The 14422-nt window shown below is 43.7% G+C and overlaps 1 protein-coding gene across 8 annotated transcripts in view; it reads left to right on the top strand.

Moving 5' to 3' along the window:
- Positions 1 to 14422, top strand: part of KRBA1 (KRAB-A domain containing 1) — a 67005-nt gene that overhangs the window by 23249 nt on the left and 29334 nt on the right. For 7 of the 8 annotated variants that reach the window (XM_040431402.1, XM_040431403.1, XM_040431400.1 and 4 more), the window contains exons 3-9: positions 5974 to 6072; positions 6151 to 6261; positions 7726 to 7839; positions 7926 to 8402; positions 9252 to 9380; positions 13049 to 13153; positions 13239 to 13358. In XM_040431402.1, the coding sequence (XP_040287336.1) occupies positions 5974 to 6072; positions 6151 to 6261; positions 7726 to 7839; positions 7926 to 8402; positions 9252 to 9380; positions 13049 to 13153; positions 13239 to 13358 (1155 nt within the window). The remainder of the gene's footprint in view (positions 1 to 5973; positions 6073 to 6150; positions 6262 to 7725; positions 7840 to 7925; positions 8403 to 9251; positions 9381 to 13048; positions 13154 to 13238; positions 13359 to 14422) is intronic. The other variant, XM_040431401.1, reaches the window with a different exon arrangement.

Genomic DNA, 14422 nt, shown 5'->3' with positions numbered 1-14422 from the left:
ATATCAGGAACAGGGCTGTGGAGTTGGGGTCGAGGAGTCGGAGGCAATTTTGGGTACCTGGAGTCAGCAAAAATAAACCGACTCCGACTCCTACTAAATTTAAATTGGAATTAAAAAAAGCAAGTTTAAATGTCCCAATTCACCAAAAAATATAATTAATTACTTCTCTACTGTAAGAATAAAGGCCAATGCATGCAGTGCGTCACGTTACCGCAAAACGAACGCGTTAAGTGACCGCGAAGAAGCTTTTCATGTGCTTCACTATATGGCACGCAACGCACAGTTAAGGAGCGGCAATACTTATACTATTCATTGTGTTGTGTTCTGCTGGTACAGGACCATGGTTAACCTCGCCTCTCACTGATAACTGGTCAAGTAAAGATGTTTTTGCAGGACTAGTGACACTTGTATAAGTGAAGGGAATGGATGGTCAATAGCTCAAGACTGAAGCTGTAAACCATTTGAAAAACTGCTGTCATTCAGCTAAGGCTATAAAAACTTGTAAACTCAGATTGTTAGCTTAAACTTTAAACATGACTATGGGATTCTACTAGGGAAATCATGTTTTACAATAAATGCCCCGTCCTGGATCCCCCACTGCCCGATCTTCAGCAGAAGATCAGCACACAACGGAGAAGGCAGCGGCTTCTGGCCAACGACCTCTCTGCTAGAAGAGCTTAGAAGAACTTGGTGGAACAGCCGTATGTTGCCTTTCTTTCCTTCAAGGAATATATAAATACATTTGCATATTAAATACAGAGGAGTCGGGGAGTCGGTGTCTGAGTCGGAAGTACCAAAAACTGAGGAGTCGGAGTCGGAGCATTTATCTACCGACTCCACAGCCCTGATCGGGAAGTATTACTTTACTGAGAGAGTAGTGGATGCATGGAATAGCCTTCCTGCAGAAGTGGTAGCTGCAAATACAGTGAAGGAGGTTAAGCATGCATGGGATAGGCATAAGGCCATCCTTCATACAGTCAGGTCCATAAATATTGGGACATGGACACAATTCTAAAATTTTTGGCTCTATACACCACCACAATGGATTTGAAATGAAACTAACAAGACGTGCTTTACCTGCAGACTGTCAGCTGTAATTTGAGGTATTTACATCCAGATCAGGTGAACGGTGCAGGAATTACAGCAGTTTTCATATGTGCCTCCCACTTGTTAAGGGACCAAAAGTAATGGGACAATTGTCTTCTCAGCTGTCCCATGGCCAGGTCTGTGTTATTCCCTCATTATCCCAATTACAATGAGCAGATAAAAGGTCCAGAGGTCATTTCCAGTCTGCTATTTGCATTTGGAATCTGTTGCTGTCAACTCTCAAGATGAGATCCAAAGAGCTGTCACTATCAGTGAAGCAAGATGCAATTGTAACAGAAAACTGCAGCACTCTCCAGCCTTGTTCTTTCCAAACTTTATTTCACCAATACAAATGCGACGTTTCGATCTGTGTGATCTTTCTCAAGCAATGATTGCTTGAGAAAGATCACACAGATCGAAACGTCGCATTTGTATTGGTGAAATAAAGTTTGGAAAGATCAAGGCTGGAGAGTGCTGCAGTTTTCTGTTACAATTGCATCTGGATTTGGGGAAGCACAAGACTGGCTTCTGACACAGCGAGCACCACCACAGTAAGGAACAACCATCATTTTTGTAGTGCTGCTACATTTTTCTTTTTATTATCAGTGAAGCAAACCATCATTAGGCTGAAAAAACACAACAAACCCATCAGAGAGATGGCAAAAACATCAGGTGCGGCCAAAACAACTGTTTGGAACATTCTTAAAAAGAAGGAACGCACCGGTGAGCTCAGCAACACCAAAAGACCCGGAAGACCACGGAAAACAACTGTGGTGGATGACCGAAGAATTATTTCCCTGGTGAAGAAAACCCCCTTCACAACAGTTGGCCAGAACAAGAACACTCTCCAGGAGGTAGGTGTATGTGTGTCAAAGTCAACAATCAGGAGAAGACTTCACCAGAGTGAATACAGAGGGTTCACCACAAGATGTAAACCATTGGTGAGCCTCAAAAACAGGAAGGCCAGATTAGAGTTTGGCAAACAACATCTAAAAAAGCCTTCACAGTTCTGGAACAACATCCTATGGACAGATGAGACCAAGATCAACTTGTACCAGAGCGATGGGAAGAGAAGAGTATGGAGAAGGAAAGGAGCTGCTCATGATCCTAAGCATACCACCTCATCAGTGAAGCATGGTGGTGGTAGTGTCATGGCGGGGGCATGTATGGCTGCCAATGGAACTGGTTCTCTTGTATTTATTGATGATGTGACTGCTGACAAAAGCAGCAGGATGAATTCTGAAGTGTTTCGGGCAATATTATCTGCTCATATTCAGCCAAATGCTTCAGAACTCATTGGACGGCGCTTCACAGTGCAGATGGACAATGACCCAAAGCATACTGCAAAAGCAACCAAAGAGATTTTTAAGGGAAAGAAGTGGAATGTTCTGCAATGGCCGAGTCAATCACCGGACCTGAATCCGATTGAGCTGCATTTCACTTGCTGAAGACAAAACTGAAGGGAAAATGCCCCAAGAACCACCTGGAACTGAAGACAGCTGCAGTAGAGGCCTGGCAGAGCATCACCAGGGATGAAACCCCGCGTCTGGTGATGTCTATGCGTTCCAGACTTCAGGCTGTAATTGACTGCAAAGGATTTGCAACCAAATATTAAAAAGTGAAAGTTTGATTTATGATTATTTTTCTGTCCCATTACTTTTGGTCCCTTAAAAAGTGGGAGGCACATATGCAAACTGCTGTAATTCCTGCACCGTTCACCTGATTTGGATGTAAATGCCCTCAAATTACAGCTGACAGTCTGCAGGTAAAGCACATCTTGTTCGTTACATTTCAAATCCATTGTGGTGGTGTATAGAGCCAAAAATGTTAGAATTGTGTCCATGTCCCAATATTTATGGACCTGACTGTATAAGATAGGGCCAGGGGCTATCCATAGTACTCAGTATATTGGGCAGACTAGATGGGCCAAATTGTTCTTATCTGCCGACACATTCTATGTTTCTATGTAACACAGCTGCCCCTTCCCCATTGAGGTGCAGCCCGTCCCTACGATAGAGAAGTCGCCCAGTTCTCCAGGAACCCAAACCTCTCCTTCCTGCACCAGTTCTAGAGCCACTTGTTCCCCTCCCTAATCTCCCGCTGCCTTTCTTGTGTGGCTCGTGGTACAGGCAGTATTTCGGAAAAGGAGGTCCTCGCCCTAAGCTTGTGACCTAAATCCCTAAAATCATTTTTAAGGACTCTCCACCTTCCTCTAACTTTGTCATTGGTTCCGATATGGACCATGACCGCTGGGTCTTCACCAGCCCGTCCCAGTAATCTGTCAACCCGATCCGCCATGTGTCGAATAGGGTTGTTGCGATACCAAAATTTTGATTCGATTTCGATACCATAAAAAAGTATTGCCATACTCGATACCACCCGAAAAAAATAAAACACCAAAAAAGCAGCGTGCATTGCGCATTTTATGGAAGGTCTGGCCCATAATCGAACAGTACAATGCTATTTTTTGGGGTGACAAGGTGACCAAAAAAATGGCGGATCGCCCGGTTTTTATTTTTATTTTTTTTCTGTTACGGCGTTCACCACATAGATTTTTTTTATATTTTAATAGTTCGCACTTTTTTGGGCATGGCGATATGTAATATGTTTATTTATTTATTGTTTATATATTTGATATGAAAAATTGGGAAAGGGGGTCAATATTTATATATTATTTTTTTTTTTACTCTTATTTATTTTTTGGCTAGTTTCACATTAGCAGCAGGGGAGTCCGGCAGGCTCTTCCGGCGGGTGAGCAGCCTGTCGGATCCGTCCTGCCGCTAGTTCACGTGTGCCCCCGGACTGCTGCCCCGTCCCCACTGACAATAACGGCAGCGCGCGGCGAGAGGCAGCCGGACTAAAAGTACTGCATGCTGCCGCCGTCACTCGGCGCCTATATTTGTATTAATGGGTGAGTTACCATTGGTGGCGTAGTGGCCACAGCCCCTCCCCTCCTCCGCCCTTTTCTTTTCTTATTAGCAGTGGCACAGGGGAGGGAGAGACTCCATCTCCCCTGTGCTGCTGAGGGAACATGGCGCGCGCTGAGAGCAGCATGCGCCATGCTCTTTGATACTAGGCTGCGCAGTAGTGCAGCCTAGTATCGGTAAATGTCAAATCCCGGTATCGAATTGATACCGGTACAAAAGTATCAATTGGGTATCGATAATTCGATACCCGCTACAACCCTAGTCGAACTTGAGCGCCAGGAAGACAACACACCGTTCGCCGATCCCGGTCTTTGTGACAGATCGCCCTATCTGTACCCCTAATAATGGAGTCTCCCACTACCAGCACCTGTCTGCCCTGCTCTCCTGGTTCCCTGCTTAGTGGAGCGGACACCCCCCCGACTGGCAGAGGAAGGGTCCGGCTGCGCAGTGCTCTCCCTGAACTGACATCCCCCTCATCTGCCAACCTTGTGTCAGATCAGGGCTAGCCTCCCTGGCACTCTTCCCTCTACCCCGCTTTCTAACTGTTATCCAGCTAGCTACCGCACTTTCCTGAGCCTCCTCGCTACCACCCTCCCCCACATCTACCCCATAGAGCGCCTGCTCAGTGAGCAGCAAACTCTGTTCCGAAATACCAATGCCTCTCAGTGTTGAAACTCGCCCGGTTAGATACTCAATGTGCGATTCCAAACGGGTAATTTGCTCACATTTTGAACAAAGATATGCAAACGGCTGTTCCAGGACGGCAGACATAAGACCAGATGTGCGCTGGACGGCGCTGTCAGTAATGGAGCACATACTAATGGGGAAATAATACAATATAGTGCAGTGATAAGAATCTGTAGTCACCTCCTAAAGTCCCTGAATCTGAAGTCACATAATCTAAAGTCACACACCTGAAATCACACACGCGAACGCTCACAAACTCGCATTGTTTGGCTGCTTGTATACGCGCAGCTCTCAGACTACTTTATTTTTCGATGGATTCCCTCAGCTTTCGATGTCGCCGGAATCTGTCTTGATCCTCGTAGGGGGCGGACATGACACTTGATGCATTATTTGGTGCCTGCCTTGTGCGGAGGGCAATGGCGATGAGTTTGTGTCCCCTCAAGGATATTTTAGGGAATTGCTATTTATGCAGTTGTCATTTTATTTTTGCTATTATTTGTATCTTAGCCGATCCTTCTGTGCCATGATGTGGATGATTGGGGTTGTATTCCTGGTGGATTCCTTGGCCTGTGCTGAGCGGGGGTCCACTCCTCACATCATAAATCATGGAGGATTTCATTCTACCTTTCCTCGCTGATTGCTCCTTCCAAACCAGCTCCCCATAGTTTCCATAGCAACCACCAGCCGGCCATCTTTCAGTCACTTATAGACGTGGCTGGTTCACCATTTCATCTGCTCTCACCCCGAACATATCCTTCTGAGGTTCTTAGGGAGGACGTTGTGGTGATAGCCTCCTCCGCCGCGCGTTCTCTGCTGCCCGCCTCCTCCGCTGCGCGTTCTCTGCTGCCTGCCTCCTCCGCCGCGCGTTCTCTGCTGCCCGCCTCCTCCGCCGCGCGTTCTCTGCTGCCCGCCTCCTCCGCCGCGCGTTCTCTGCTGCCCGCCTCCTCCGCCGCGCGTTCTCTGCTGCCCGCCTCCTCCGCCGCGCGTTCTCTGCTGCCCGCCTCCTCCGCCGCGCGTTCTCTGCTGCCCGCCTCCTCCGCCGCGCGTTCTCTGCTGCCCGCCTCCTCCGCCGCGCGTTCTCTGCTGCCCGCCTCCTCCGCCGCGCGTTCTCTGCTGCCCGCCTCCTCCGCCGCGCGTTCTCAGCTGCCCGCCTCCTCCGCCGCGCGTTCTCTGCTGCCCGCCTCCTCCGCCGCGCGTTCTCTGCTGCCCGCCACCACGCACCATGTCTAGTGGGATTTCTTAACATTACATATCTTATGTTCTTCGCTTCCAGGTTGACTCTTCGTTGCCCGCCGCACGCAGCCCACGCGGACAGGCTCCGCCTTCAGCGTCTTCCTCTTGCACATGTGCCCGGACCTCTAGGGCTGCACAGGTAAGGGCTGCGTCGTATATGATCTCATGTCTCCCCTCCCCCTGGGGTCAGGTCTGAGTCACTTTTTTTCTGCTGCAGGGTCCAGACGGTGAAAAGGCGTCCAACATCCGATTGTCGGAGTCCAGACCCCAGGTGTCACATTGCACCACAGGAGCCACGGTTGTCAGCTCCCAGCCCGGCGTCAGTCAGGTGAGCTGCAAGAGACGATGTGTCATATACGCCAGTACCCTGCCTTGTAAATCAGGGGGCACAGTCTTTTATCTGTTGGGGGTTACCTGTATCTTCGGTGCATTTACTCTTCAGGACAGTATATAAAGAGTTAAACAACTGTTCTCAGCTTTGTCTGATACCAGCCATGGTGGGCCAAGATGAAGTCCCGTCATCACTCTGTCGTACGTTTATGGCTCTGATCCTTTTACAGCAGGTATCCACAGTGTAAATGAAACTGTGGTACCAAGGGGTTAATGGGGGGCACTCCGCAGGCTTCAATAATGATGTGCACTCTGCAGGCAAAAATAATGGGGGGCACTCTGCAGGCAAAAATAATGGGGGGCACTCTGCAGGCAAAAATAATGGGGGGCACTCTGCATGCATACATAATAGGGGGCACTCTGCAGGCGAAAATAATGGGGGGCACTCTGCTAACACAAATAACTGGGTCCTATGCAGACTTAAATAGTGATGTGCACTTATGATATGGCATAAATATTGGGGAGCACTCTGCTGGCATAATAATGGGGAGCACTGTGCTAGCATAAATATTGGGGAGCACTGTGCTAGCATAAATATTGGGGAGCACTCTGCAGGGATAAATATTGGGGAGCACTCTGCAGGCATAAATATTGGGGAGCACTCTGCAGGCATAAATATTGGGGGAGCACTCTGCAGGGATAAATATTGGGGAGCACTCTGCTGGCTTAAATAGTGATGTGCACTTATGATGTGGCATAAATATTGGGGAGCACTCTGCAGGCATAAATATTGGGGAGCACTCTGCAGGCATAAATATTGGGGAGCACTGTGCAGGGATAAATATTGGGGAGCACTCTGCTGGCTTAAATAGTGATGTGCACTTATGATGTGGCATAAATATTGGGGAGCACTCTGCTGGTATATAGAGGGCACTCTGCTGACATAAATAGTAGGGGGCTCTCTGCTGGTATATTGAGAGGGCTCTATGATGGCACTTGCAGCTATGTTGGGGGCTCTCTGCTTTCTCCAGTGAGGCACTCTGATAACGCTTGCAGCAATGTTGGGGGCTAGCACAATGGGGGCGACACTTTCTTTTTATAATGGGGCGGGGGACGGAAATGTTGAAGAAACAGGCCCATGCAGCACAGAGGATTTTAGGAGTACAGTGCACTGATCTTGTGGGAGGTCATGGATTGAGACCTACATAGTGGAAGGTGCAGGGTCCCCACCAGATTTCCATTACATCTGAACCCTTGACCTTTACACTTATAGGAGCTTGGTAGACATTTCAGAACCGTGGGGGTTAATATTGGGTTCTCCCCCTTTGTGACTATAACAGCCCCCTACTCTTCTGAGAAAATTTTCTGCAAAATTCTGGGTGTCTGGAAATGGGTGCCCCATTTCCTAAAGTCCCGATTTTTTTTTTTTTTTTTGGACTTGTAACATTTTATTTTTTCATAGATTGTTCTAAACTTTCGGGAGGAAGGAAAGAGTCTTACACTGGATAATGTGTCCACGGAGAGCGCCCCCCAGTGTCAGGGAGGATGCCACTGCCTGCAGAGAGTGGTCAAGCAGGTAAGCGGGCCTCGAGAGGATGGGACGTGTCAAGCATCCGTGGCAGATCTTCAGATTCACTTTCTGTGTCCTCTCTTCTTTCTCAGGTTGTTGTCATCTTCTTGGATCACCCTCGCGAATCGGCCACCACAACGTCATCTGTGGCGTCTCCCCCCACAGTTAGTTCTAGCACCCAGACTGAGGCGAGAGATGGAAAGTCCGAGACCAATGCCCAGGTCCACTCGGAGATCCCTGTCCACCATCCGTCACATCAGGAGGTCGTCCACGCGAGCACACAGACCAGTACATGTACGGAGGTCAGCGGTCCACAAGAGGAGAGATCCCCAGAGACCAGCGAGGTCGGCAGCAGTCCTGGCGAGAAGATCTGTTCATCCACAGCTTTATCAGCGTCCGTATTAAGTAAACCAGACCAGCGGTCCCAGAATGAGGAGGCCAGGAGGGAAGCTGACCTTCATTGTCTGCCCCTTGCCGCTGACAAACTCCCAGCAGCCCCCAAAAGCTTGGATAAGGAACCAGAACATAGATGTGGGGCGCCCACCTCCATTGAGGACACACGGGATCAGGTACCATTTATTATCATCCTTTAAAACAGCCCCAAACCTTGATAACGCATTTTAGACTGTGTCCATGGTGGGTCTGAAACGCGTCACTTAGCATGTTGAGCGTTTTTTATTGATACTTGTTGAAGTTGCGCACTCAAATGCTGGTCTTTTCTAAAGTTTTGGTGTAAAATGTGGATGAGCCCTTTTAAAGTGGTTGTCTCATCTCAAACAATGAGGGCATATCGCTAGTATATGCCCCCATTGTCTTATACGTGCGGGTCCTACCTCTGGGACCCGCACCTATATTGGGAGCAGAGCCCCGCGAGGTGGTGGCAGGAGGACTCCGGTCCAGCCACCACCAAGCGCTCTCCCCATAGAAGTCAATGACCGACCACCGCTCCCATTCACTTCTACTGGCCCGACGGAAATAGTCGAGCCAGTGCGCGGCTACTTTTGGCGACCTCATAGAAAATGAATGGAGGAGGTCTGCGCATGCGCAGTGCGCTCTCCACCACTTCCAGGGCTCCGTTGTAGTGATATGCCCCCATCGTTTGTGATGAAACAACCCCTTTTAAGAAGGCAGAACCAACCTTTCTAATTTACTAAATTTCAGTCATCTTATTGAAGATCCCTGCTTGCTGACTTTGAATGTAACCACATCCATTGGTTGACATGACCTGACATACTCCCGAGCACAGAGCTGACAATTTACTTCCATGTTTCAAATATCTGTAAGCTAAATAAAATGTGAGCGCAGACATGTCTCCTGTGTTGGATTCCAGGATTTGTAATAAACCCTCAGCTGTGTCCGCAGGACTAGGGCCAGGATAGGGCTCATCATCTGAATATAATTCCAAGTCTCTTCATTAGCAGCTTGCCCATGACCAAACAACAAGAAATGTCAGGAAATGTGAACCTGAAAACCCTTCACAGCCTCCCCTGTGTCCTCACAACCAGCAGAACGCCGGACACTTCTGCTTGGATCCATCTATAAATCAGGTAGGGGAATAATCCGTGTATTATATGGCTGACAATATTATGTTAACCCCAGCCAGTTACACAGCACCGGCCGATCATGCCTGCTTGTGTGAGTTAATATAGCTACTATAATACTGCCTTCTATGTACAAGAATATAACTACTATAATACTGCTCCTATGTACAAGAATATTACTACTATAATACTGCATCCTATGTACAAGAATATAACTACTATAATACTGCTCCTATGTACAAGAATATAACTACTATAATACTGCTCCTATGTACAAGAATATAACTACTATAATACTGCCTCCTATGTACAAGAATATAACTACTATAATACTGCTCCTATGTACAAGAATATAACTACTATAATACTGCTCCTATGTACAAGAATATAACTACTATAATACTGCTCCTATGTACAAGAATATAACTACTATAATACTGCCTTCTATGTACAAGAATATAACTACTATAATACTGCCTCCTATGTACAAGAATATAACTACTATAATACTGCTCCTATGTACAAGAATATAACTACTATAATACTGCTCCTATGTACAAGAATATAACTACTATAATACTGCTCCTATGTATACGAATATAACTACTATAATACTGCCTCCTATGTACAAGAATATAACTACTATAATACTGCCTCCTATGTACAAGAATATAACTACTATAATACTGCCTCCTATGTACAAGAATATAACTACTATAATACTGCTCCTATGTACAAGAATATAACTACTATAATACTGCTCCTATGTACAAGAATATAACTACTATAATACTGCTCCTATGTACAAGAATATAACTACTATAATACTGCCTCCTATGTACTGGAATATAACTAATATAATACTGCTCCTATGTACAAGAATATAACTACTATAATACTGCTTCTATGTACAAGAATATAACTACTATAATACTGCTCCTGTATACAAGAATATAACTACTATAATACTGCTCCTATGTACAAGAATATAACTACTATAATACTGCCTCCTATGTACAAGAATATAACTACTATAATACTGCCTCCTATGTACAAGAATATAACTACTATAATACTGCCTCCTATGTACAAGAATATAACTACTATAATACTACTCCTATGTACTGGAATATAACTAATATAATACTGCTCCTATGTACAAGAATATAACTACTATAATACTGCTTCTATGTACAAGAATATAACTACTATAATACTGCTCCTGTATACAAGAATATAACTACTATAATACTGCTCCTATGTACAAGAATATAACTACTATAATACTGCCTCCTATGTACAAGAATATAACTAGTATAATACTGCTCCTATGTACAAGAATATAACTGCTATAATACTGCTCCTATATACAAGAATATAACTACTATAATACTGCCTCCTATGTACAAGAATATAACTACTATAATACTGCTCCTATGTACAAGAATATAACTGCTATAATACTGCTCCTATATACAAGAATATAACTACTATAATACTGCCTCCTATGTACAAGAATATAACTACTATAATACTGCTCCTATGTACAAGAATATAACTACTATAATACTGCTCCTATGTACAAGAATATAACTACTATAATACTGCTCCTATGTACAGGAATATAACTACTATAATACTGCCTCCTATGTACAAGAATATAACTACTATAATACTGCTCCTATGTACAAGAATATAACTACTATAATACTCCTCCTATGTACAAGAATATAACTACTATAATACTGCCTTCTATGTACAAGAATATAACTACTATAATACTGCTCCTATGTACAAGAATATAATTACTATAATACTGCCTCCTATGTACAGGAATATAACTACTATAATACTGCTCCTATGTACAAGAATATAACTACTATAATACTGCTCCTATGTACAAGAATATAACTACTATAATACTGTTCCCTATGTACAAGAATATAACTAGTATAATACTGCCTCATATGTACAAGAATATAACTACTATAATACTGCTCCTATGTACAAGAATATAACTACTATAATACTGCCTCCTATGTACAAGAATATAACTACTATAATACTGCTCCTATGTACAAGAATATAACTACTATAATACTGCTCCTATGTATAAGAATATAACTACTATAATACTGCTCCTATATACAAGAATATAACTACTATAATAGTGCCTCCTATATACAAGAATATAACTACTATAATACTGCTCCTATGTACAAGAATATAACTACTATAATACTGCTCCTATGTACAAGAATATAACTACTATAATACTGCTCCTATGTACAAGAATATAACTACTATAATACTGCTCCTATGTACAAGAATATAACTACTATAATACTGCTCCTATGTACAAGAATATAACTACTATAATACTGCCTCCTATGTACAAGAATATAACTACTATAATACTACTCCTATGTACTGGAATATAACTAATATAATACTGCTCCTATGTACAAGAATATAACTACTATAATACTGCTTCTATGTACAAGAATATAACTACTATAATACTGCTCCTGTATACAAGAATATAACTACTATAATACTGCTCCTATGTACAAGAATATAACTACTATAATACTGCTCCTATATACAAGAATATAACTACTATAATACTGCCTCCTATGTACAAGAATATAACTACTATAATACTGCTCCTATGTACAAGAATATAACTACTATAATACTGCTCCTATGTACAAGAATATAACTACTGTAATACTGCTCCTATGTACAGGAATATAACTACTATAATACTGCTCCTATGTACAAGAATATAACTACTATAATACTGCTCCTATGTACAAGAATATAACTACTGTAATACTGCTCCTATGTACAGGAATATAACTACTATAATACTGCTCCTATGTACAAGAATATAACTACTATAATACTGCTCCTATGTACAAGAATATAACTACTATAATACTGCTCCTATGTACAGGAATATAACTACTATAATACTGCTCCTATGTACAAGAATATAACTACTATAATACTGCTCCTATGTACAAGAATATAACTACTATAATACTCCTCCTATGTACAAGAATATAACTACTATAATACTGCCTTCTATGTACAAGAATATAACTACTATAATACTGCTCCTATGTACAAGAATATAATTACTATAATACTGCTCCTATGTACAAGAATATAACTACTATAATACTGCCTCCTATGTACAAGAATATAACTACTATAATACTGCTCCTATGTACAAGAAAATAACTACTATAATACTGTTCCCTATGTACAAGAATATAACTAGTATAATACTGCCTCCTATGTACAAGAATATAACTACTATAATACTGCTCCTATGTACAAGAATATAACTACTATAATACTGCCTCCTATGTACAAGAATATAACTACTATAATACTGCTCCTATGTACAAGAATATAACTACTATAATACTGCTCCTATGTATAAGAATATAACTACTATAATACTGCTCCTATATACAAGAATATAACTACTATAATAGTGCCTCCTATATACAAGAATATAACTACTATAATACTGCTCCTACATGTAAGACTATACCTATAACATTGGCGGTGTGTCCTCAGTGTGCGGTACATTTATCAGGGTAGGTACTTTCTGATTGTCCTGTGTGTATTCACCTGTTCTTTCTCCTCTATCTGGTCAGTATGTCGGAGATCTGCTGGAGCAGTATAATGTGCCGCCTCCTTCATGTATCCCAGCTCCTGTGTTTTCCTCCCGGTGTATCTCAGCTGAGCGCCGGGTCAAGCAGGTGAGTGCAGATGATCTTGTCCCTCTGGTGATATTTTGTGATATTTAATCTTCGGATTAAAATGCTTTAAATGTTCCCTTTTTAGATTGTCCTCAATTTTGTGGAGCAGGAGAGTGCGCCTGTGAATAAGGAAGCCCCTGCTCCGAGCACCTCAAGTAATTTACCATCTCCTGTCGTCACATCTCTGCAGCACCGGGAAACACAGGTGGGTCCTAATCTGCCCTGTATGTGCCGCCTCCTCCACATTGTGTGTAAAGGTCTCCACTATAAAGCCGCCACTAGACATAAGCTCTGTGGCAGAGACCAGACTGCAAATGTAATCCAGGCTCCATAGCATACTAGACCCCCAAGATGAACCAGATCCCCAAAATGAATGAGACCCCGGACCTTTAAGGCTACTTTCACATTAGCGTATTTGCTGCATCCGGCAGGGATCAGCAAAAACACTTCCGTTATGATAACACAACGGTCTGCATCCGTTCTGAATAGATCCGGTTGTATTATCTCTAAAATGAACAGGAAAGATCCATTGGAAGTCGTGTGCCAGATCCGTTGTCTTTTGCGTCTGAGAAAACAGATCAGGCACCATTGACTTTCAGCGGTTTTGTGTCCGGTATGGGCACAAAACCGCTCAGTTCAGTTCCGTTTTTTCACCATTGACAATGAATGGGGACAAAACTGTTTTCTTTCGGTGTTGAGATCCTATGACGGATATGAATAGTGCAGAGGAAAGCGGAGATGTAAAAGTAGCCTAAAAAGAATCAGACCCCTTAAAAACAATGAGACTCCAGACTCCTAAAATGAATGAGACCCCCGACTAGAACCCTGAAATGAATGAGACCAGATTCCAAAATTGATTTATTCTCCAGACCAGAAAATAAAACATTGACTAATCCCTGCCCCTCTTCCTCTTCTCCCCCGGTCCCACGGAGCAGGTTGGGTTTAGTGATGGCTGTTGCCACGAGTAGGTTGTGTTTAGTGATGGCGTTTGTCCCGAGCAGGTTGAATTTAGTCATGGTGGTCGCCCCGAGCAGATTGGGTATAGTGATGGAGGTCGCCCCGAGCAAGTTGTGTTTAGTGATTGCGGTTGTCCCGAGCAGGTTGTGTTTAGTCATAGCAGGCTCCCTGAGCAGGTTATGTTTAGTCATAGCAGGCTCCCCGAGCAGGTTGTGTTTAGTGACAGCGGTCGCCCCAAGCAGGTTGTGTTTAGTGATTGCGGTTGTCCCGAGCAGGTTGTGTTTAGTGATTGCGGTTGTCCCGAATAGGTTG

This window comes from Bufo bufo, chromosome 5 (genome assembly GCF_905171765.1).
Source record: "Bufo bufo chromosome 5, aBufBuf1.1, whole genome shotgun sequence".
Lineage (NCBI taxonomy): Eukaryota > Metazoa > Chordata > Amphibia > Anura > Bufonidae > Bufo > Bufo bufo.
This window is presented reverse-complemented; position numbering and strand designations above follow the sequence as displayed.